We start from the raw sequence: 22,164 nt of genomic DNA on the forward strand, positions 1-22,164 counted from the left end.
GCTCACACTCCACTCGGCGTAATTGCTTCACGCTTCCTCAAAAAAGCGGCGGCTGACGAGAGAGTTACCTGCCTGTCTGCCCCTCACCACCCCCCACCCCCACCCCCGACACCCCCAACACCGAACCCAATCCTGCCCCACCATCCCACCACGCCTGCTTTGCAGCCCCTTCAGCTTGGAATAACTTGATCAGCATCAACATCAACATCAGCATCAGCATCAGCATCAGCATCAGCATCAGCATTGTTTACCATTTAATCTCGTATATACATACATCACTACACATAACCCACGCCGCCCTTCAACCCCGCACTCGCTGCGTCACCGCCCATTGAGTACAGAGATCTCTCGACCTGACCTCCAACCTCCTACCAAGCGCAGTCCGAAGCGCTTTCAAACCTCCTCGTGCCAGAAGTTCATTCACGCTGAACATTCACGTCTGCAACTGATTCACGCAAGCCGAACGATACATATATTGCACTCCCAACGACTGGCACCAAGGTGCGAGCCTTGTCAACCTCTCCAGCAGACGACTGCCCGCCTGTCTATAGACTGAGACCTCTCTCACCCAATTCGAAAACACCACTATACCATAATGTCACAAAGGTCACCAGTCGTCGGTGGCAGTTCCGAGTGGACAGAGTCACCACGACTTGTGCCTTCCACCGCCCAGGATGGATCAGTGACCCCAGGAATCCTCCCGGCAACATATTCGGCAGCCCCTGGGTCATCGTACTTCCCAGCTGTGGATAGCAGCCGCTTAGCAACTCCGTCTCCATCGGCCCAGCTGGCTGATCCGTCCCCTCAACCCTCAGCTCTCAAGAATGAAGTCCCGCAGAGAAAGGCCTCGCTGACGGACATCGACCCGAGGTCGGCCTTTCCCTCTCTTGAACTTACCGGCTCGGTCATATCAGCCGCATTCTGTGTCCCTTATTCTCTGAAGTACCAAAAGGGTTCCGACTGGGTAAGTTGTTAATCGATCACCATATGCAGTAGCGGTAGACTAACTATACCAGGATCTGAAGCAACGCCATGGCACTTCTGCCCTATTCGAGTCATTCGCATACCTCTCATCGAACGAAACACCTTGGAACCACACCTTAGTTGGATGGACGGGAGAGATTGAGCAATCTGACGAATTATCACCACCCACCACCCCTCCGGCAACAACAACCTCTACAAGGGTTCCCCCTCTGAATAAAGCATCTGCTCCCATACCTTTAGACGATAATAGGCCAGTTACTCCTCCCCCAACCGAAGGGTTGTGGATAGGCAAGGACGACCGAGCCCGGTTAGAGTGGCAGCTTGCCCATGACAGCCGCGGAAAGACCGTACCAGTCTGGTTATATGATGACATAGACGCTTCTTCCGATGGGGACTTGCTCCTGAAGGATCAGCGCCGCTGGCGCCGCTTTGCACAGAATGAGCTCTACCCTCTCTTCCACTACAAGCAACATGTTCCCTCAGATGGCAGGGCAGAACGCAAATCGTGGAAGGACTACCAACGGTTGAATGAGAGATTTGCCGCCAAGATCCTCGAAATCTACAAGCCGGGAGACATCGTAATGATTCACGACTTCCACCTACTTTTGGTGCCAGCTATACTGCGCCGAAAGATTCCCCACATGCACATTTCATTCTTCCTACACATTCCTTTCCCCAGTAGCGAGTTCTTGCGGTGCTTGCCGCGTCGAAACGAGGTTCTTCTTGGTATGCTCGGCGCGAATATGCTCGGGTTTCAGTCATTTAGCTACTCCAGGCATTTCGTTTCTTGCTGCACCAGAGTTCTTGGTTTGCCGTCAGATATTGCTGGCGTGGAGGCACATGGCTCTAAGGTGTCGGTTGGAGTATTCCCCATCGGCATTGACGCAGCTGGGGTCGAGAAACTTGCATTTGGGCGACCCGAAATTGAGAAGAACTTCTTGGGACTCAACACGCTATACCAAGGAAAGAAGATCATCGTTGGCCGAGATCGCCTGGATAGCGTCCGAGGTGTTGCTCAGAAGCTTATGGCCTTTGAACGGTTCCTCGAGGAATACCCTGAGTGGCGCGACCTGGTCGTTCTAATCCAAGTTACGAGCCCCACTAGCATTGAGGAAGAGAGGCAAGACTCTGAAAACAAGGTCACGATCAAGGTTTCAGAGCTTGTGGCTAAGATTAATGGCCTCTACGGGTCTCTCGGCTTCTCTCCGGTTCAGCACTACCCTCAATATCTCTCACAAGATGAGTACCTAGCGCTTCTCAGAGCGGCAGATATCGGCCTGATTACCAGTGTACGAGACGGTATGAACACGACTAGCTTGGAATATGTCGTCTGTCAAAGGGACAACCACGGCCCCGTCATATTGTCTGAATTCTCCGGCACAGCGGGAAGTCTGAAGGAGGCGATCCATATCAACCCGTGGGATTTGACTGGAGTCGCTGATGCTATAAACAATGCTTTGACGATGTCACCTGAGAAGAAGAAGGAGACGCACGAAGACCTCTACAAGCACGTCACGACACATAATGTCCAGGCATGGACTACTGGCTACATCAAAAGACTCCTCACTGTCTTGTCGTCGCACAGTACTTCTGTTACTACCCCCATTCTGGACAGAGAGAAGATGCTTGCGCAGTTTACCAAGGCCAAAAAGCGACTGTTTATGATTGATTACGACGGCACCCTGACCCCCATTGTCAAGGATCCCGCAGCTGCAACGCCTAGCGAGCTTCTGATCACAACCCTCCACACCTTAGCTGCTGATACCCGGAACGAGATCTGGATTATTAGTGGCAGAGACCAAGAGTTCTTAACTGAGCACCTTGGTGATATCCCTGGAGTCGGTTTCAGCGCTGAACATGGCAGCTTCATGCGTCCTCCGGGAAGCGACACCTGGGAGAACTTGGCTGAGACGACGGATATGGGATGGCAGAAGGAAGTCATTGATGTTTTCCAGAAATATACTGAAAGGACACAAGGTAAGAAAGTCGGTCCATTCAGTTACTTTACAGACGCTAATCGTTCACAGGCTCCTTTATTGAGCGCAAGCGCTGCGCTCTAACATGGCATTACCGCCGGGCAGACCAAGAACTCGCCGCATACATGGCACGCGAATGTCAGACCGAACTTGAACAGACTGTAGCCAAGAAATGGGACGTTGAAGTCATGACTGGCAAAATGAATCTTGAAGTCCGACCAACATTCATCAACAAGGGCGAGATCGTGAAGCGCCTTATCTCCAACCACACCACTAAGGACGGGGTGCCTACAGGCGGGGAGGCCCCAGAATTTTTGATCAGCCTGGGCGATGACTTCACAGATGAGGATATGTTCAGAGCACTTAATGCCAGCGGGGTTCCCGAGGAGACCATGTTCACAGTTACGGTCGGGTCAAGCAGCCGGATGACGCTGGCGCATTGGCATCTCCCCGAGCCGGCTGATGTGATTCACAGCCTGGCCACTCTCGCGGGCTTGAAACAACCGAGTGAGCCACTTCCATGCAACACTCTGTGGAATACGCTCGCGGGCAAGTTGTGAGAGTTTTGCTTTGCGGCATTTGGATACGGATGGAGGCAAAAGGGTCATGAGCATTTGCATTTTAGATTTTTTAAAGTTTTACGCCTGTGCTTGCACTGCACGCATGAGTATATGAGATAGATATCATGATATAACTAAATATAAGCAACAAACGCCTTAGGCGGCCATGCGTTTGTGGTAATCACATATATTTTCATATAGCCGCCCGTTCAACATTTGAGATTTTCATTACATATGTGCTCGTCGCGCTTCTTGCCGCATACTGTCGGCGGTGCCCAGTCCAGTCCACAATAACCCCACGCTAGTGAAGTGGGGAGCTGCCCATGCTCCAAACCTCAACCACTCAGCCCACCAAATCATCGTTGAGGAAGCAAAATATGCCATACCCGTAGTAGCTAAATTGGAACGCCTCGTGCGAGATGGAGTGGTTAAAGCTGTACTAAGGCGATGATTGACGAATGAAGATCTCGCAGGACGGGCGGCGAAGAAGGCCGTGATCGGCGATTGGGTGAGCAAAAAATATAATGCGAGTATGCACTGCAGCTTGGCGGTGCGAACTTTATATCTTTGAGCTGGGTGCCTCTTTGGAGTTTTCATTGTGATTGACTCAGTTATTTGGAAAACTTCTACGGAAGGATAATTGTAAGATGGCGGAGAATGCAACTGAAGCTAACGAGAAGGGGGTTCCTGCGATGGATGCGACGACGACGTCGAACTATGCGACTGATGCGCCTGATCTTTCTGATGGGGACGACGTTGCACTCGCGATCGTGGGGTTGCATGCCCAGCCTATCGATCCGTTAGCTGAAGCGCGAGTAGTTCGCAAGATTGATTTCTTCTTGATTCCCGCGATGATTGTGGGATACGGGATGGTCTATTATGACAAAGTAGCTACTATCCTCATCCATTCTGTCACTGTGACTAACATTCTCGCAGTCAATCCTAGGCTCTGCCGTCCTCTTCGGCATGACCACTGACCTGTCTCTTGCGGTAGTCAACAAGACAACTACCCCGCCAACCACCGATGCCACCCGCCTCAGCTGGGCAACCTCCATCTTCTACTTCGGCATGCTCGCCGGCCTCTACCCCATGACCTTTGCACTCCAGCGCTTCTCCCTCAGCAGGGTCCTCGGTCCCGTCGTCATCCTCTGGGCCCTAATCTGCATGCTCACCGCAGCCGTGACCTCCTTCAAAGGCCTCTTCGTCCAGCGCTTCTTCCTCGGCTTCGTCGAGTCCGTCATCCCCACCGCCTTCATGACCATCGTCGCCGGGTACTACACGCAGCAAGAACAGACGCTGCGGCAATCGTGGTGGTTCTCCAGCACCGGCCTCTTCACCATCCTTGGCGGCGCAGTCAACTACGGCTTTGGTCAGATCACGGGCGGCGCGCTGAAGAGATGGCAGTACATCTACCTCCTCGCCGGCTGCCTCACCATCCTCTTCGGCATCTGGTGTTTCTTCGTCCCCAGCAGCCCCGCGACAGCCTGGTTCCTCACCCCCGAGGAGAAAGTCGTAGCAACCGAGCGGCTACGACGCGGACAGACCGGACTACGCTGCGAGAAGTTCAAGGCAGGACAAGTCCGCGAGGCCCTTCTCGATCGAAAGACCTACCTCATCTTCCTCATGATGGCTAGCGCATACACCGTCAACGGCGCAGTCTCCGGCTTCGGGCCACTGATCGTCAGCACCTTCGGCTATACGGCGCTCCAGTCTATGCTCTTCCAATTCCCGCTCGGCGCGCTGTGTTTCGTTCTCATCCTGTTGATGGGCTGGCTGTCGGCTCGCTACCCGAATATCCGCATCATCCTGCTTGTGCTCTGCTGTCTCCCTGTCATCGCCGGCTGCGCAATGATTTGGCAGTCGGAGTGGTCGCTCCATGCAGTGGCGCCGGTGGCGGGGTACAGCATCATGGGGTCGTTTGGGGCGGTGGTGAGCCTCGTGATTGCGATAGGGATGTCGAATGTGGCGGGGCATACGAAGAAGAGTTTCATGGCTGCGACGATCTTTGTGGCGTACTGCGTGGGCAATATCGTGGGGCCGCTGCTGATTAAGAGTCAGACGAAGAGCAGGCACTATCCGATGCTGTGGTTGGGGCTGATTATATGCTACTGTATTACGATTGTGAGTAGTGTGGTGCTGTATTTTGTGCTGGGGAGGGATAATAGGAGGAGGGAGGCGATGGAGCTGGATGTGGTGGAGGGGGATAAGTTGGCTTTTAAGGATTTGACGGATGTGGAGAATCCGTATTTTAGGTATATGCTATGAAGACGGCTTGATATTGGTACTATTCACTTTATAAGACATATACTTTGAATAGTATAACGTACAGTATAGCGAGCGACGCATCCAAGCGAGCGAGGCACTTTATCATACTCTGCCAACACAACAGTACATAATTCTATGACAACGATGAAAATCAATTAAAGCTCTTCGGAATCCTCTTCCGAAGAGGTCTCTGCTACAATCTGACACGTCCGCGTATTGTGCTTAGTCCCACCACACTTGCCACAGCGACATGCACACGTTTCTTCCATTGGCTTCCGACTACTACTTGCCTTTATTTCCTGCTCTACCTACTGTACAACATCCCTCTCATTCTGTAGCTGCTGCGCCTCTTGTTAGCTAAGTGATTAAGATCGAGATCACACTCTTATGTAGCTTTCTAAGTAACACATTATAGTATTGTAAAGAATACTATATTAAGTTGAGCACGAAGCTCCTATCTAAGGGAATACTATCTACTTATATAGTGGCGTCATGCCTTATAGATAGTCTAGATAGTTGATAGATAGCTTAACTACCTAGTTAAGATAGTTGCAGGAACTAGTGGATATTAGATAGGTATCTAATATCCACTAGTTCCTGCAACTATCCACTAGCCTAGTCATGCTACAGTCTAGCCTGTAATGGTGGGTGCACCAGATGTGAGAATCTAGCCACCCAAGGGAGGGATGATTTTACTAAGACAACACACTGTCTTAGGAAACAGAGCCAAAGGGTTGTAGCTTAGACTATTCCACAATGCAGCAATCAAGTGTATGATGTAGTGGAGTGGTTTAGACAAGTTGTAACAAATGTTGAGTCTGAGAACTCAGGGATAAGTCAGAGGTTAGCACCTCACTGACTTTTCAGAAACAAGGAGTAATAAGATCAATGCTTGGCTTGGAAAAGACGTGGAAGTATGTGATAGTCGATTTACTGTATTGTCTGCTTGCCCTTTCTTAAGGAAATGGCAATCCTATTTATGCTAAAGGAGTGTAGTTCTCTCATTTTTCAAGACTTTCTATTCTCTTATGTCGACTACAGTTACCATGACTAACCAGGCATGGTAACTGTAGTCGACATAAGAGAATCCCATAGAACCATCTCCTAGGTTCCTAGCCTATAGGAAGTGAAAGGAGGTCCAAGGTCAGAGTACCCCTATAGACAAATTATGTCATAACTTAACCAATCTTGTGGGTAACTAAGGAGCGATGACATGTAATGAATCATAGAGGGCTGTAGAAGCTTTTGGAGCTATTGTTCATTAACACAGGGTGTATCTTCATGCTTGGTGGTAGCTGGAGTCGGTATGCAACATTCCCAATTCGCTCAAGGATTTGAAATGGACCAACTTGCTTATGGTCAAGTTTCTTTGAGGGTCGTTGGGTTTTGATATTCTGAGTAGAAAGCCAGACTCAGTCTCCTATCTTATATCTTGGTGCTGGCTTCCTGTTTTGATTTGCAAAGTGCTCCATTCGGGTTTGTGAGAGGACGATCTGGTCTTGTAGGAATTCCCAAATATCTTTCATGTTTTGAGCTATGTCCTTATGTTCTTGAAGGGCAGTTTGGAACGTGCTATCCTCTATATCAAAGCTCATTCTTGGCTCGAAACCCTTGTTTGCAAAAAATGGGCTAACTTTTGTTGAGTCTGATGGAAGGGCATTTGCTGTAAATTCAGCAATGCAAAGATATTCAACCCAGTTGTCTTGGAGATAGTTGACATGAGCCCGTAAATATCGCTCGAGTTCTGCATTAAACCTCTCAGTTTGCCCATTTCTGGGTGGAAGGCTGTAGACAATTTGATTGTAACTTTCCAAACTTTGCAGAGGATTTTCCACACTACAGCTACAAACTGGGGCCCTCTGTCTGAGATGATGGAATTTGGTAAACCATGGTGTTTCCATACATGCTGGAGTAGTAACCTCGCTGTAGCTTCTGCTGTAGTGCCTTCTTTACCTGCAAAGCATGGGATAAAATGGCGCTCTTTTGTAAGTCAGCATGCTACTACAAGGATAGAATTGTTTTCTTCACATAATGGTAATCCTGTAATAAAATCGGGTGATATGTTCTTCCATGGTTGGCTTCCAATTGGGATTGGTTGTAGGAGTCCATTGTATGCATCCCAGGTTGGTTTTGATCTCTTGCAGATATGGCAATTCTTTACATATTGAGTGATAGTCTTGTCCATACGAGGCCAGTAGTACTGTCTCTTAATGATGCTAACCATTTTTCCAATTCCAGGGTGCCCCATTGCTGGCTGGTCATGAACTTCTTGTAGGAGTTTAACTTGGATGTCCTCTGGGATCCAAACTCAATTTTGGTAGAGTAAGAGTCCATTTCTCTCTTCGCAATGTGCTAAGGCTATACTTGAGCTATCTCGCTCGTTGTTCTGTAGTCTTTGGATTGTATCCTTGCATAATTTATCCTGGAGCTGCGCAGCTTGAATCTGGTCATGGATGCTTTGATCTTGTGGTAGGATTGGTGCAAGTTGAGCATCTTGTGCCTGCCCTTGACTTTTGAGTTCTAGCTGCTGTGCGAGATCCGGATGGAGTCTCTTAAGAGGTAATAGAGTTTGAAGCTGTTGTTTTTGACGGTCATCTTCTTCATTCCCTTCTGGTCTATCCCCTGGTCTTCGAGTTAACACATCTGCTTTTCCGTTCTGCTTGCCAGGTCGATATATAATTTGGAAATTGTATCGAGAGAGGAATTCTGCCCATCGAGCTTGCTGCCTAGTAAGCTTTTTTGTGCTCATGAAATATTCAAGACTCTTGTGATCTGACAAAACTTGTATTGGCATTGCTGTGCCCTCAACTTCTGGTCTCCATGCTTCGAAGCATCTAATGATGGCCAGTAGCTCCTTGTCATAGATCTCGTAATTGCACTCAGCAGGTGTCATTTTCTTTGAGAAGAAGGCAATGGGGTGTAGTACTCCTTCTGTGATAGAACTCCTGAGGATATATAGTCTGAGGCGTCTGCTTCTACATACGCTGTTTTGTCCCGGTCGAAGTGTTGTAGCACAGGTGCTTCTGTAACAGTCTTTTTAATCAGCTCAAAGGCTGCCTGGCAGCTTGGTTCCATTCGAATATTTGACCTTTCCTTGTGAGATTTACCAGTGGCTTCATAATAGTAGAGTAGCTTCTTATAAACCGCCGGTAGAACACGCAGAACCCAATGAAGGCTTGTGTGGGAGCAACCTTGGTGCTTTCCATTCAAGTATAGTTTGGACTTTTGCGGGGTCCATTCTCATGCCATAGATTCCAATGATAAGCCCTAGGAATTTTGTTTCTTGGACATAGAATTCACATTTTGCAATGTCTGCTTGTAGTCCAGCTTCGCGGAGCTTCTGTAAAACCATTTGCACGTGCTGGGTATGCTCAGATCAATTTGCACTATAGATGAGGAGATCATCCATATATGCTGTAACAAATTTGTTTATGTATTCCATAAGGGTTTCGTTCATATATCGCTGAAATGTTGCAGGGCCATTTGTAAGGCCAAAAGGGAGGACCTTGTACTTGTATGATCCAAATCTCGTCTTAAAGGTAGTGAGATCTTCATCCTCTTTTGTTTGCATACGGATCCGATTAAATGCATGACGAATGTCAATCTTTGTAAGATATTTGGCACCTGTGATCTGAGCCAATGTTTCATCGATGAGGGGTAGTGGGTATGAGTCTTTTCTTGTGATGGCATTTAGCTTGCGGTATCAACACAGAATCGAAGTCCGCCACCTGGTTTGCGGACGAAAAGGACAGGAGAGGCAAAGGGAGCTTTGCTAGCTTCAATAAATCCTTTCGACAAGTTGTCGTCAATATATTTCTTCACAAGATCAAGTTCCTCCTTTGACATGTTGTAAAGGGGCGCATGTCCTAATTTCGAATCTTGTTCTAAGACGATGTGGTGGTCTGCATATCGGTGAGGGGGGAGTTCATCTGCAGCCTGCTTTGAGAACACATCGAGATATTTATGGAACTCCTTTGGGAGGATCAGTTTTGGGTTGATTTCCTTCGCTTCCTCCTTTGCCTGTTCAGCGAGCATATCTTTCAATGATACTGCAAAAACCTTAGCTCCCTTCTGCTTCCGAAGCATATTAAATGGTGCGGCTCCAATCATTGCGACAGTGCATGTGTTCTTGTTCTTATAAGGAGGTTGGAGGGCTGGCTTCCAAGATTTGTCATCTTGTATTTGCTTATTGACTTGGGGCAATGTAGGTTTCGGATTTTGAGTATTCGTTGGTGTAGTGTGCTGGCAATGACCTTTAGTAAATATGACTTGGTCATTTACCATATCAAGTATAACTCCATGTTGCTTCATCCAAGCCTTCCCAAGAATGACAGAATGTTTCCCAAGAGTGGTGATGAATAGAGGGCATAGACTTTCAACATGGTCTTGGACCTGTAGGCGAGGGTATATAGCATGAGTGATGGGAGGGGCTGCTGTTCCATCAAAGCCTTGAATAGGGCGTGGCTTTAAAAGCTCTACTGGTGATATGCCTTCTATCTCACAAATTCGTTCTGCGTCAACAGCATTCACAAAGTTTCCTCCAGTAGCTCCAGTATCGATAAGGGCTTGTGCTTTGATTTTTGATTTTCCTATCATACAAGTAACTATGAATGGAGTATCTGGATCTAATCCAAAGCTTGAGGAAGAAGTTGCAATTCTGGCTGTCATGACACCTTCAGGGACGTCTTGTCTGAAGGTTATTCTTTTCCCGAAAGTGGAGCATCATAAGTGCTAACTTCGTGGACTTGAGCATTCTTGGTAGGACATTCATAAGCTTGGTGTCCAGTTTGCTGGCAATGGAAGCAGCGGCCTTCCTGCATTAGCTTCTCAGTTGCAGGGTTCTGATGTGGTGCACGATATAGTCTTGGTGGTCTAAAGCTAGCAGGTGGGTTTGTAGTAGGCTGCTTAGCCTTACTGTGAAAGTCTTGTGGCTTAAAGGCTTGCTGAATAACTCGAGGGACAGTGCGAGCATCTTGGATTTGAAGTTGCTGGATATTCTGATCAATCAGTAAGCACTTTTGTGCAAAGGCATGAAGAGAGCTTGGATTTATCTCTGCTATTAAAGCAGTCTGCATCTTCGTATTAACCTTATGGCGGAGGTCATCAATGAGGGTCTCTTCTGAGTAATCCAGTTCAACAGTGAGTCTCTGGAACTCTGCCCAAAAGGTAGCAAAGTTATCCTTGTTTTGGAAGAGCTTTCTGTAAGCGCGTTGTGCAGTAAAGCGGCAGTCTGGATCACTGAAGACTCTGTCTAGGACTTCAAATATTTCCTCTACAGTTTGAAACTTGTTCTGAGTAGATCGAAGGCATGGATTGATGTGAGAGGAGGCTTTGCCACCTAGTCTGCTTTGCACATAGCCCATCTGAAGGGCTGGAGTAGGAAAATGGTCAAGGTTCGCCTCAAGCTTCATCTTTATGTTAATGCTCCAATCGTCATAAGCTGGCTCTATTCCGTCTGTGAGAGTAGGAGGGTCCGGGATCTTGGTGGATTTCTGGTGTGATTCTCTATTGCAAGTAGTGCTGCTTTTTGACTTCTCATTTTCAAGATATTTCACAACAGCTGTCACGGGTACAGGGCGACTTGGGGTCGGGTCGAGCCTGTGTCGAAGGAACGCGGTCGAGGGCACAGTTAAGGCCTGATGAGTCAGGCTACGGGTATAGAGCGGCTCGGCTCCGTTACGGCACCGAGCCACGCTACGTTCAGGCCACACCAATTAGGCTGAGACACGTAGTCACCTCCGAGTCAGAGGCGGGTTGGTTGCGGACCACCTGTAAGCCTGCAGTACATAACAATAGCTGAGCCCCCATTTTAAGGGGGCTCAGAGTTTAGTCTGTGGAATACCATATTGATTGCTACCTACCAGTCCTAGCACGCTGTCCAAATAACCCCTTACAACAGTAGCTTGTCCTGCCATTGTCTGCTCATGAGCTTGGATAACCTCTTGTAGCTGGCTGATATTGTCATCATATGTAGCCTTCTCCTCTCGACTCTTCTGGAGGGTAGTATGGTAGAGCTGGGTGACATGATCATAATCCTCCATCATCTGCTTTTGGATTTGAAGCGCAGCCTCTCTCTGGGCTTGGCTCCAGGTGCTCACAACTGAGAGGTCTTTAAGCTCCCAAATGCGAAGGGTAGCTTGGTGTTGTGAATCCTCGAGTAGTGTTTCCCTTCTATTGTAGGTGTGGCTTTCTAAGCAGTCCTCATTGCTTGTAGTAGATTGGGTTTCTTGTCCTTGATCTTGACTCCTGTCACGGATGACATGTCCTTGTGCATCACGTGCCATTATAGCAGGCTTCGCTTCTTGTCCTTGGAATTGTCGAGGTCAGGATCTTCTTCTGACTTTGTTTGTATCAGGAACTAGACACATATGTGGTGAAGGCCCTATTATGCAGTTGTCGGCCATACGAGCCACTCAAGAGGAGCGCACTTCCGTCACGGTTATATCCTTGTTGAGGGAGCGTCATGGAAAGGTCTAATTCTGCTGATATAATGTTCTGGGTTCTGATGCTTGAGTGTGGTATTGAGTTGACTTGTGGTTTCTGGATTTGATGTTCTAGTGTTCTGGTTCTGGTTATGGTTCAATGTGTAGTTCTGGAATCGATTCTGGCTGTATTTGTGTCTGGCTTTTCTGGTTCTGTATCTAGATCTAGTTCTTTGCTAAAGAGCAGTGTCTTGGTCTGAGTTTCGATTTCTGGTTCTGGAGGTTCTGTTGCTCGAAGGTTTGTGTTGGTGTCTGGTTTGAGGGTTCTGTTGCTCGAAGGTTTGTGCTGGTTTCTGGTTTCTTGCTCAGGATGAGCTAATGAAGAAATGAGATTCAATCTTATGTTATGATGGTCATAGAGGTCATGATGCCAGTCCAGGAAAAGTAATCTAGATTGAATCTAAAGAGAGAAGAAGAAGAAGAAGAAGGAAGGAAGGTGAGGCTATTCCTCATAACATACAGTTGTCTGAATTAGCGGTTGTAACCTTGGTGGCTAAGGCTACAGCCGTAATCCCCATAACAACCGTAATAACCGTAATAACTGTAACAAGCTGTGAGCTGTAATCGTAACACTCATTACGCCTTGTGAACGTTAACCATATACTACAATAACACTTCTATACTATACCTCTCTGTATTCTCAACTACATGTAGCACAATATGCCTCGGGTGCCATTCAATGAAGAAAGAGAAGCCCAAGTACAAGACATTCTTGAAACTTGCCATCGCGACCCTACTTGTTCCCTCTATTCCCTTGCAAAAGAGCACAACTGCCTTCACTTATATCCACAAATCAAACGCCGTTACAATGGAATCCCAAGTGTTGCAGGACAAGGAGGACAGAATAAGGCATTGAGCAGTGAACAAGAAGCTGCTCTTTTGAAGTATATTGATCAATGTATTAAGTTTGGGTTTCCTGCTTCACATCGAATGATCCGACAAGCTGCACAGTATATGCTCAAGCAAGAAGATAGTCATATACAACTTGGACCACAATGGACAACTTGATTCGTACACTGAAATTCACACCTCCTTCATCTTGTGAAAACTGCTTCACTATCTGCAGAAAGAACAGCAGCAACAAGCAAAGATGATATCCTCACATGGTTTTTCCTACTTCACGACTGTCCTACAAAATACAAAATCCATCATGAAGATATTTGGAATTTCGACGAAACGGGATTTCGAATTGGCTATTCTAAGAGTACACTTGTGATAACTCATATACAACAACACAAGGCATATATACCATCTGCTGATAATCGAGAGTCACTTACAACTATCAAGTGTATAAGTGGCGGAGGTAGATATATTTCCTCTTACATGATTGTTGCCGCTCGAGTTATCGACATTTCAAGTTCATCACCAATATGGCCAGAAGATACAGATTCCTTTCTCTCCCAACCTCACAAAGAATCAGATTTTAGCAATACTCCACTAGATCCAAAGAAGCTATTACGCCATGGAGATTATCTTCTCCAAATCTTCGATATAGAAACTACAACTATAAATCAATGGGAATCACTTCAGGCATTTATAAAAGGAGCAAAGGCAGGTATATTTGCAGGAGAGCTTGCACGTCATGATCTCCATTCAATTTATTCTATATCTCAAGCAAAGACAAAGCGGAAGAGAGAAGGAGAATTCCAATTGCAAAAGGGTGGAGAAGTTACTGTTGCAAATGCTCGGGGATCAATTAAAGATAACAAGGTACAAGAGAAGGAGAAGGATGCACTAGCTCTTATACGTCTAGTTAAAAAGAAGAAGCAAGAAGAGACAAAGCAAATAATAGACGAGCATCCTTATATTCTTGATATTACACAAGCTGCAAAAGAGCGTACAAAGTTATAGATGTGCAACGTTATAGAAGTGGGGCAGATTTGGATTATGTAACTATCTACTTTCTGTTTTTTAGGTACATCCGTATTTCCACCCATAACTACCATGAAAATTTCTTACAACAGGTACAGTCGAGTCTCGATAAGTCGATTCTCAATTCGCGGTAAGTCAATATATTTCAGTGGTCCAAAATCCCCTGTTCACTGCAAAATTACATTCGATAAGTCGATAATACCCACTTATTCTTGATAAGTCGATCAAAAATGGCAGTACGGATTACATAGACTTATCGCGACTCGACTGTATCACATTGCAAGAAATTTTCATGGCAGTTATGGGTGGAAATACGGATGTACCTAAAAAACAGAAAGTAGATAGTTACATAATCCAAATCTGCCCCACTTTATAATGTTGCACATCTATAACGCTGCACCGCACCTCTTGGAAAGAGGTGCGGCCCCCGAAGCGAGAGTTCTCACGGGAGCTGTAGCCGCACGATTACTGAAGTGGAAAAATTTATCAAAGGCCAGTATTTTACAGAGGGAACAAAGGGCTCTATGTCACGCAGGGGGTTACAAAGGGAACGCCGTAGGGAGTATGGCTGGAAGGGGAGAATTACATACAATTTACTAGTAATTTCCCTTGTCATGTCATATGTAAGAGAGCCTTGGCTGAACAGGGCAGTGGGAAGTCACGTTGTAGATAGTTACGTGGTTAAGCTCTCTATTGATATGAAGACTGAACGCTGCCCTTCCGATTAAGGGCTGCGTTCCTACTATATATGTTCTCGTGCGGGTTTCGGAGGGTCTTCCCTCCGCCTTGGCACTATAGCGCACGTGACAGGTCCTGCATGTGAGGCTACTCGTGACAATTATCCCCCCCTTATGGCTCAAGCCCCTTTGAGCCCGAGATGTGAGGTCGGGCTGTATTGTAAGTTATGGGTACTGCTGAGTGGCTTCGGCACTGGCTACAGCCTGAGGAATCAGGCTAGTCTCGCCTGCGCGTGTTGTGGTTGTGCTGTTTGGGTGAATTCCTCCCGCTTTTGCCTCTTCCTTTCTTCCTCACAACCTCAACAACTCCGCCTCCCAGGAGCTCCTCTGTCGCCTTGCTTCCATTGTAAGTGTGCTCTGGAACTCTTCTTTCTGATACTAATCATCTTGAAGGTTCAACCCCCACCAACCTTGCTCTCGCTGCCATCGCGATGCCTCCTCGCAAGAAGGCGGTCGTTGACCCTGCTGGTCTCCTTGGCCCGGCCAAGCCTGCAAGCAAGGCCAAGGCCAAGGCCAAGAAGAACACCTGCAGTCAGGCCGCAAAGGCTGCATTTCCCCCATGCCTTGACGATGAAGAGTCCAATGCCAGGGCTCCCGTTCCTGATGAAGAGGATGAGGCTGTTGTCGCCAGCCAGCGACCTGATTCCTCCCCTGCGGCTGCCCCTCGTGAGGGATCTGTCAACTCCTTTGCCCTTCCTGTGACACCTTCTGTTGCTGCTCGTCGTTCCCACCTCAATGTTGGCACGCCTGCGCAACAGCTCCACGCCAAGTCCGCTGTCGCTCCCGTCGCTGCTCCTGACTTTGCGTCTGTTCTGTCATACTGACATTCGTTGCACTCAGTTTGCTATCAAACTCAAGAGCAAACTTGGAAATCTCCTCCTCAAACCTACAAGTCACTATACATATTTTGGCTTATCACACCAACAACAAGAGCAATACTACTCAACGATTGCTACAACCATCTATGATTCATTACACGTCATCGCTCCTTAGTTACTGGGCCAATATTACCACATAGCATATCTCTACAACCCTCTATGATTCATTACATGACATCACTCATACTACCACATGACATATCTCTACCAACTAGAGGCCTAGGAGCATGAACGATAGCTCTAAAAGCTCCTACGAACCTCTATGATTCATTACATGTCATCGCTCTTTAGTTACCCACAAGATTGGTTAAGTTATGACATAATTTGTCTATGACATAATTTGTCTATGACATAATTTGTCTATGACATAATTTGTCTATAGGGGTACTCTGACCTTGGACCTCCTTTTACTTCCTATAGGCTACGAACCTAAGAGATGGTTCTATGGGATTCTCTTACGTCGACTACAGTTACCAAGCCTGGTTAGTCATGGAAAGTCTTGGAAAATGAGAGAACTACACTCCTTTAGCATAAATAGGATTGCCCTTTCCTTAAGAAAGGGCAAGCAGAAAATACAGTAAATCGACTATCACATACTTCCACGTCTTTTCCAAGCTTCCAAGCATTCATCTTGTTACTCCTTGTTTCTGAAAAGTCAGTGAGGTGTTAACCTCTGACTTACCCCTGAGTTCTCAGACTCAACATTTGTTGCAACTTGTCTGAACCACTTCACTACATCACACACCTGATTGCTGCATTGTGGAATAGTCTAAGCTACGACCCTTTGGCTCTTTTTCCTAAGACAGTGTGTTGTCTTAGTAAATTCATCCCTTCCTTGGGTGGCTAGATCACATCTGGTGCACCCACCATTACATGTTTGCCGTTCCCATGAGAAACTGGTCGTCCCCATGTGCCTGCGTTGCAGCAAACGCATGTATACCCTGAAGCTGAATCTGGATTGCACGCGTCCTAACGTCATGACCCGCTGCAACTATTGCTCTAAGGGACATGGACACTGTCTCCCGGTATTTGCTCTGCCCCCGCTTCGCCTCAGCTTGTGCCCCACCTAACCTGTGTGGCAAGATTCCCAAGTTTGCAATCCGCCGCTTTAATCGCCTTATGAGAGCGCACGGTCAGTTCCTCTTCGCCTGGGAGCGCACTCTGATGAGCAACCGCCTCGTTCGTGCCTGCTCGAAGATCCTCGAAGCGCGCCAGGCCAACTATACCACCTGGGTTACTCGGGGCAAGAATGTGATTCGGCGCCGCCACGTCGTCGGGGCTGACTCTAAGCCCATCAAGATCAACCAGGGACTTGCGCTCCTTGAGATTTGTGACACTCTGCACAGCATTCAGTGTACCTTGCGCCATAGCAATGACCTGGTTAAGACCCTGGTACGATTACCTTCTGCCTTTGTTCCGTTCCTCTATTAACATTTGTAGCACCCTCACAACCCAACCATCGTCAACTGCCACGAATATGAGAGCAGTGAGAGCGAGCCTGAATCTGAGGCTTACCCTGGCGAGGACGACGGTGACTCCGACCTTGAGCATGCCCTTGGCGGTGGTGCTGCAGAAGATGAGGACACTCTCCTCGACAATGATGATAAGGTTGTCGAGCTCGGGGCTGGCGAAGCTGACGGTGCCGTGTGAGCCCCGCTCACCCTACGCATGCCCTATTCTGTGCCCCCTCTATACTTATAGATTCGAGGGAATAGCCCTAAAGAAGGCATGGCCTTATGTGAATTGATGCTTTTTATGACGATCCTGCTGCCTGTTGTGCTGTGACTATGTCCCCCCTGCCTCCTTGCCATCTCTCATGATACGGCTCAAGTAAGGACACGTGAAACGTTGGGTGGACCCCCATTTCTATAGGAAGCTGAAGCCGGTACGCCTGCTTCCCAATAATCTCTACAATCTTAAACGGCCCTACACGCCATTCTGAGAGCTTCCTATTTGGCCGTCGCAACCTTAGGTTCCTTGTTGATAATAGCACTTGGTCCCCCATACTGTACTCTACAGGTTGTCTTCTCTTGTTATGCTGCTTTGTCTGCGCCTGGGTCGCTTTAAACCAGTGTAGAGCTAACGCTTCCCGCTCAACCTGGAGCTGTATCGCCCGCTTCCTTGCTTCGGGTGCATCCTCCTTCTGAGGGGCGTCCACGACACTCACGTCTCCCATCCATGGGTTGAATCCTTTTAAGGCCTGGAAAGGGGAGGTCTTAATTGTAGAGTGAAGTGAATTGTTATATGTGAATTGGGTGAGCAGTAGTAACGCTACCCAATCGTCTTGGAGGCTCGTAATGTAGGACCGTAGGTATTGCTCAATTGTTTGGTTCTGCCTCTCGGTTTGTCCGTCTGTCTGCGGGTGGAAGGCGGTGCTCAAGCGTCACCATATTCGCAAGTAAAAGCAGAGTGCTGCCCAATAATTGCTTGTGAATACAGATCCTCGATCTGACACAATTCCTTCTGGGAACCCGAACTCAGGAATGACATAGCGGACGATTAACAGTGCCAAATCGTGGGCGGTAATCGTCTTGTTTGTTGCAACATAGATAGCGTACTTAGTATAGAGTCGTATGCCTTCTTTGTTATTGGGTGTAGGCTTGGGAGTAAACTGGTAATAAAATCCATAGTGATCTCCTTTCCCGGGCCACTTGGTAGTGGGAGCGGTTGTAGTTCGCCATATGGGTGGTGGCGCTTCGTTACCATTCTCTGGCATATTTGGCAGGTTTTGACGTACTCCTTCACGTCCTTATTCATCCCTGTCCACTTGTACTTATGCTGTAGTAGCTCAAGCATTTTAGTTACACCAAAGTGTCCAGCTAGCGGGTCGTCATGGTGTATCCGTAGCAGCTCTTCTATGAGAGCAGGGTCTCTTGGTAACGGGATCTTGCCATCTTGGTACAAGACCCCGCTTTCGGGGTGTAACACCCACTCTCTCTCTACGCCATTATGGCGAGGATGCCTCTTTTCCATCCTCTGGACTCGGTTCCCAATAAACGGATCACCGTTCTGTAACTAGGTGATGAGCTGGCAGAGGTCGACTGAAGGCTCTTCGTATGGGCCTTCTCCTACCGCTCCAAGCACTGCCCGGCAACGGGATAGGAGAGCCTGTGGCTGACCTGCGCTTCTTCCGCAGAAGGGTAGCGTAAATGTTTCTACCTCGTAGAGGATATCTTTGGTTTCCGTTCACTGACTTGCTTTTGCAAAGACTGCGCGGACTCGAGTATTCTGCTGCGACGCATTGCTCTCGCTGTTTCTAACAGCCTCACTCAACCCCACTGACAGCTTCTGCTGTAGTGTAGGGAGCAGTCCCTGATACGCCTGGTGTTGGCGGTCGACATAGTCTGGTCTACTACGACTCGGACCGTCTGCAGGGTTTGTACGGCCAGGCCTATGTTCAATCTGGAAATCGAAACCTGCAAGGAACTCGATCCAGTGAGCCTGCCGGTTATTGATCGATACTTTCTTCATGAAGTAGACCAAATTGTTGTGATCAGTCCTTACTGTCACTGGAAAATTGCTATCCTGCATGTAGTGGCGCCAATGCTTAAAGGCTGCCACGATGGCGAGGAGCTCTATGTCATGGACATCATACCTGATTTCTGCGTCCTTGAGTTTCCTTGAGTAGAACTCACGAAAATCACAAAGATCACAACTTTTCAAAGCCTCAATCGATTCCAACTCATTTTATATTGCCTATTTAGGCCTTACAGTGGACTACAGTTGTAAGGAAGGCCATCACGTGCCACCACGTGAGGTCCCTTTCATAAGCGGCCCATAGGGCTCGGTAAAATAGGGCACAAGGTGCATAGATAAAAGGGGTTGGAGGCCTCAGAAGAAGGCCTCCAGTCAATAGTCGATGTATCTACGTAGACCTATTGTGCTTACAGAATACGATACCTTCCTGCCTCCTGACCTGGTTCCCTGGACTCCCGTGAGACCTTAGGCTTACGCTTTACAATTCTATTGACTGCACCCATATCCAGCCTACTGGGTCAGGATGGCGAGTATGGAAAGAAGGATTACGCGTGCGACTTCTGGAGGAGCAACGCCAGCAACTGACGCCACTGAGCCAGCTCCAAGAACTACATCCGTAGAAGCTAGCCATTGGACGGCAGGCCAGGACGAGAGCATGGCCTCGAAGCTGGCAGACCTTCGGAAGCGGATGGACGAAGAGAGGGCCTACATCAACACGATGGAGGAAGCCCTAGAGCTTTTCCGAAGAACGCACGGCGACGACTACAACGCCTACCCTGAGGCGGTACGGGACTTCGCGAAGAAGCAAGCCCGGATTCAGGAAGAGAACCGTCGGAAAAGGCGACACCAAGATATTGAGGACGAGTGGGAAGGACCCCAACAAGAGGAGGAGGCAGAGACTGCCTCTACCGTATCAATGGAGGTCACACCAGCCCAGAGGCCAATAGGAAGGGTCAAGGAACCTAAGGTATATAAGGGCGAATCCATCCGAGAGCTCAACGAGTTCATGGCCTCGATCCGCGCTATCTTCCGATACCAACCAAGGGTTTTTCCAACTGAGCAATCTAAGGTGGCCTTCGCTGCCCAATACTTGGAAGGACACCCTATGAAGGAATGGGATAACCGGTGCGCAACCCAAGGAGAAGGATACATAGATCCCTTGGATATCGCTGGGTTCGAAGAGTTTCTTCGGGACCTCCATGTCGACCCAGCCAACCGACAACGCATCGCGGCCTTGAAGTATAACGTCGCCCTACAACGGAAAGGGCAGAGCATCCGCAAGTTCGTGGCCTACCTTGAGGACCTCAAACGCGAGATGGAACCGTATACTGAATCGCAGAAGACTGTCCACCTTCTGACGAAGATTCACCCAGAGATGAGGCAGCGGCTCCTTGAAGGAGGGTACGCAGAGCGTTCCTCTACCCACAGGGACGCTATCGTTAATATCCTGGCGATGTTAGAAATGACAAACCAGTGGGTAACAGAGAGAACTCCTACTGTTGACAAGTCCAACTCAAGGGAAGGAAGGAATACCTCCCAGGGCAGCTTTCCATTCCTAAAGGGCAACTCTGGCAGCCACAGGGCTCCCCAGCCCTCGGCCCAAGGAGAAAGAACACCCTTCTGGAATAGACACCGCCCACAAGACCAGCGGCCGAGAGGACAGGCCCCTACCCACAGTAGGGACGCTAGGCCAATCCCTAGCGGAATCAATTGTTATAACTGTGGCAAGGCGGGCCACCTCGCGAAGGAATGTCGAGGCCCACGCCAACACACAGGCCCAGGGGTGAGGAAATTGGACGCCTACACCCCCAAGAGGGAGTGACTCCCAGCAGAATCCCAGAAGCCTACGGCGCAGCGTCGAATGGAGATCGAGGTAGAGGTGCAGGTAGGGCCCGGATGGCACAAGGCAAAAGCCCTCCTCGACTCAGGATCTGACGCGTCCACCATCCACCCTCTGTTTGCCAAAGAGAAGGGTTTGGAGTGCCGGGATAGGGCACCGCCACGGGCAAGGGCAGTCGATGGAAAAGAGGTTGTGATATATGGAGCGGCCACCACCCAGGTCCGAGCTAGGGACCACTTTCAAAGGGAATGCGTGGTCGCCCAGACCCTCCTTTCCATGGACACCCCAGGAGTAGACGTCATCCTTGGGATGGATTGGATGACGCAGGTCAACCCCCAGATCGACTGGCGCAAACAGACCTGGCGCCAGCCCTTCGATATTGCGAGAGCCGAGGTGGCGGATATTGAAGAATGGGAGGAAGGTGATACTGCCTTCGTCTTGGCCTTAAACACAGATGATAGAGCGCCTACCCAATGCCCGAAGGAATACGAGGACTATATCGACGTCTTCTCGGAGGAAAAGGCAGAAGAACTGCCAGAGCTGGGAAGGAAAACCCATGCCATCGATACTGGGCCCCAGGAACCACCGTATGGGCCAGTATATAACCTATCGGAAACGGAGCTGGCCACGCTCCGTAAATACCTCGACGAGAGCGAGAAGAAGGGTTGGATCCGAAGGAGTGTAAGCCCTGCAGGCGCACCCATCCTATTCGTTCAGAAGAAGGACGGAAGCCTACGCCTCTGCGTAGACTACAGAGGCTTGAATAAGATTACCGTGAAGAATCGACACCCGCTGCCACTGATCACGGAGACCTTGGATCGGCTCCAAGGGTCGAGGTGCTTCACAAAGCTTGATATTAGGAACGCCTACCACCGCATCCGTATTCGCCCAGGCGACGAGTGGAAGACAGCGTTCCGTACTCGATACGGACACTTCGAGTACAGGGTGATGCCTTTTGGATTGGCTAACGCACCTGCAACGTTCCAAGCGTACATGAATGAGACCCTACAAGGGTTGGTTGACACCATATGTGTCGTATACCTTGATGATATCCTCATCTACTCCCAGAAGGAGGAGGAACACGCTGACCACG

The 22,164-nt window shown here is 48.6% G+C and overlaps 4 protein-coding genes across 4 annotated transcripts; all 4 read left to right on the forward strand.

Moving 5' to 3' along the window:
* Positions 1 to 203: 203 nt before the first annotated feature.
* TPS2 (threalose-6-phosphate phosphatase) lies at positions 204 to 3,691 on the forward strand. Its single transcript, XM_024470836.1, has 3 exons — positions 204 to 964; positions 1,017 to 2,961; positions 3,012 to 3,691. The coding sequence occupies exons 1-3, from the start codon at positions 596 to 598 to the stop codon at positions 3,518 to 3,520; spliced, it is 2,823 nt and encodes a 940-aa protein (XP_024321910.1). The 5' UTR covers positions 204 to 595; the 3' UTR covers positions 3,521 to 3,691.
* Positions 3,692 to 3,906: 215 nt separating this feature from the next.
* On the forward strand, positions 3,907 to 5,982 carry VC83_07261 (uncharacterized protein). Its single transcript, XM_024470837.1, has 2 exons — positions 3,907 to 4,407; positions 4,457 to 5,982. Exons 1-2 carry the CDS (start codon positions 4,168 to 4,170, stop codon positions 5,783 to 5,785), a joined length of 1,569 nt encoding a protein of 522 aa, XP_024321800.1. The 5' UTR covers positions 3,907 to 4,167; the 3' UTR covers positions 5,786 to 5,982.
* Positions 5,983 to 15,307: 9,325 nt separating this feature from the next.
* On the forward strand, positions 15,308 to 15,700 carry VC83_07262 (uncharacterized protein; the record flags this gene model as incomplete). Its single annotated transcript, XM_024470838.1, has 1 exon — positions 15,308 to 15,700. One exon carries the CDS (start codon positions 15,308 to 15,310, stop codon positions 15,698 to 15,700), a length of 393 nt encoding a protein of 130 aa, XP_024321914.1.
* A 1,062-nt stretch (positions 15,701 to 16,762) lies between these two features.
* Positions 16,763 to 17,404, forward strand: VC83_07263 (uncharacterized protein; the record flags this gene model as incomplete). Its single annotated transcript, XM_024470839.1, has 2 exons — positions 16,763 to 17,146; positions 17,195 to 17,404. 2 exons carry the CDS (start codon positions 16,763 to 16,765, stop codon positions 17,402 to 17,404), a joined length of 594 nt encoding a protein of 197 aa, XP_024321916.1.
* Positions 17,405 to 22,164: the final 4,760 nt, after the last annotated feature.

Source organism: Pseudogymnoascus destructans (assembly GCF_001641265.1).
Source record: "Pseudogymnoascus destructans isolate 20631-21 unplaced genomic scaffold scaffold_18, whole genome shotgun sequence".
Classification (NCBI taxonomy): domain Eukaryota; kingdom Fungi; phylum Ascomycota; class Leotiomycetes; order Thelebolales; family Thelebolaceae; genus Pseudogymnoascus; species Pseudogymnoascus destructans.

Bases quoted from the DNA above. Each gene is read 5' to 3' on its own strand.
- VC83_07261 (XM_024470837.1), top strand. From the start codon at position 4,168: ATGGCGGAGAATGCAACTGAAGCTAACGAGAAGGGGGTTCCTGCGATG. The intron at 4,408-4,456 runs GTAGCTACTATC...ACATTCTCGCAG, and splicing joins GGATGGTCTATTATGACAAA to TCAATCCTAGGCTCTGCCGT.
- TPS2 (XM_024470836.1), top strand. From the start codon at position 596: ATGTCACAAAGGTCACCAGTCGTCGGTGGCAGTTCCGAGTGGACAGAG. The intron at 965-1,016 runs GTAAGTTGTTAA...TAACTATACCAG, and splicing joins ACCAAAAGGGTTCCGACTGG to GATCTGAAGCAACGCCATGG. The intron at 2,962-3,011 runs GTAAGAAAGTCG...AATCGTTCACAG, and splicing joins ATATACTGAAAGGACACAAG to GCTCCTTTATTGAGCGCAAG.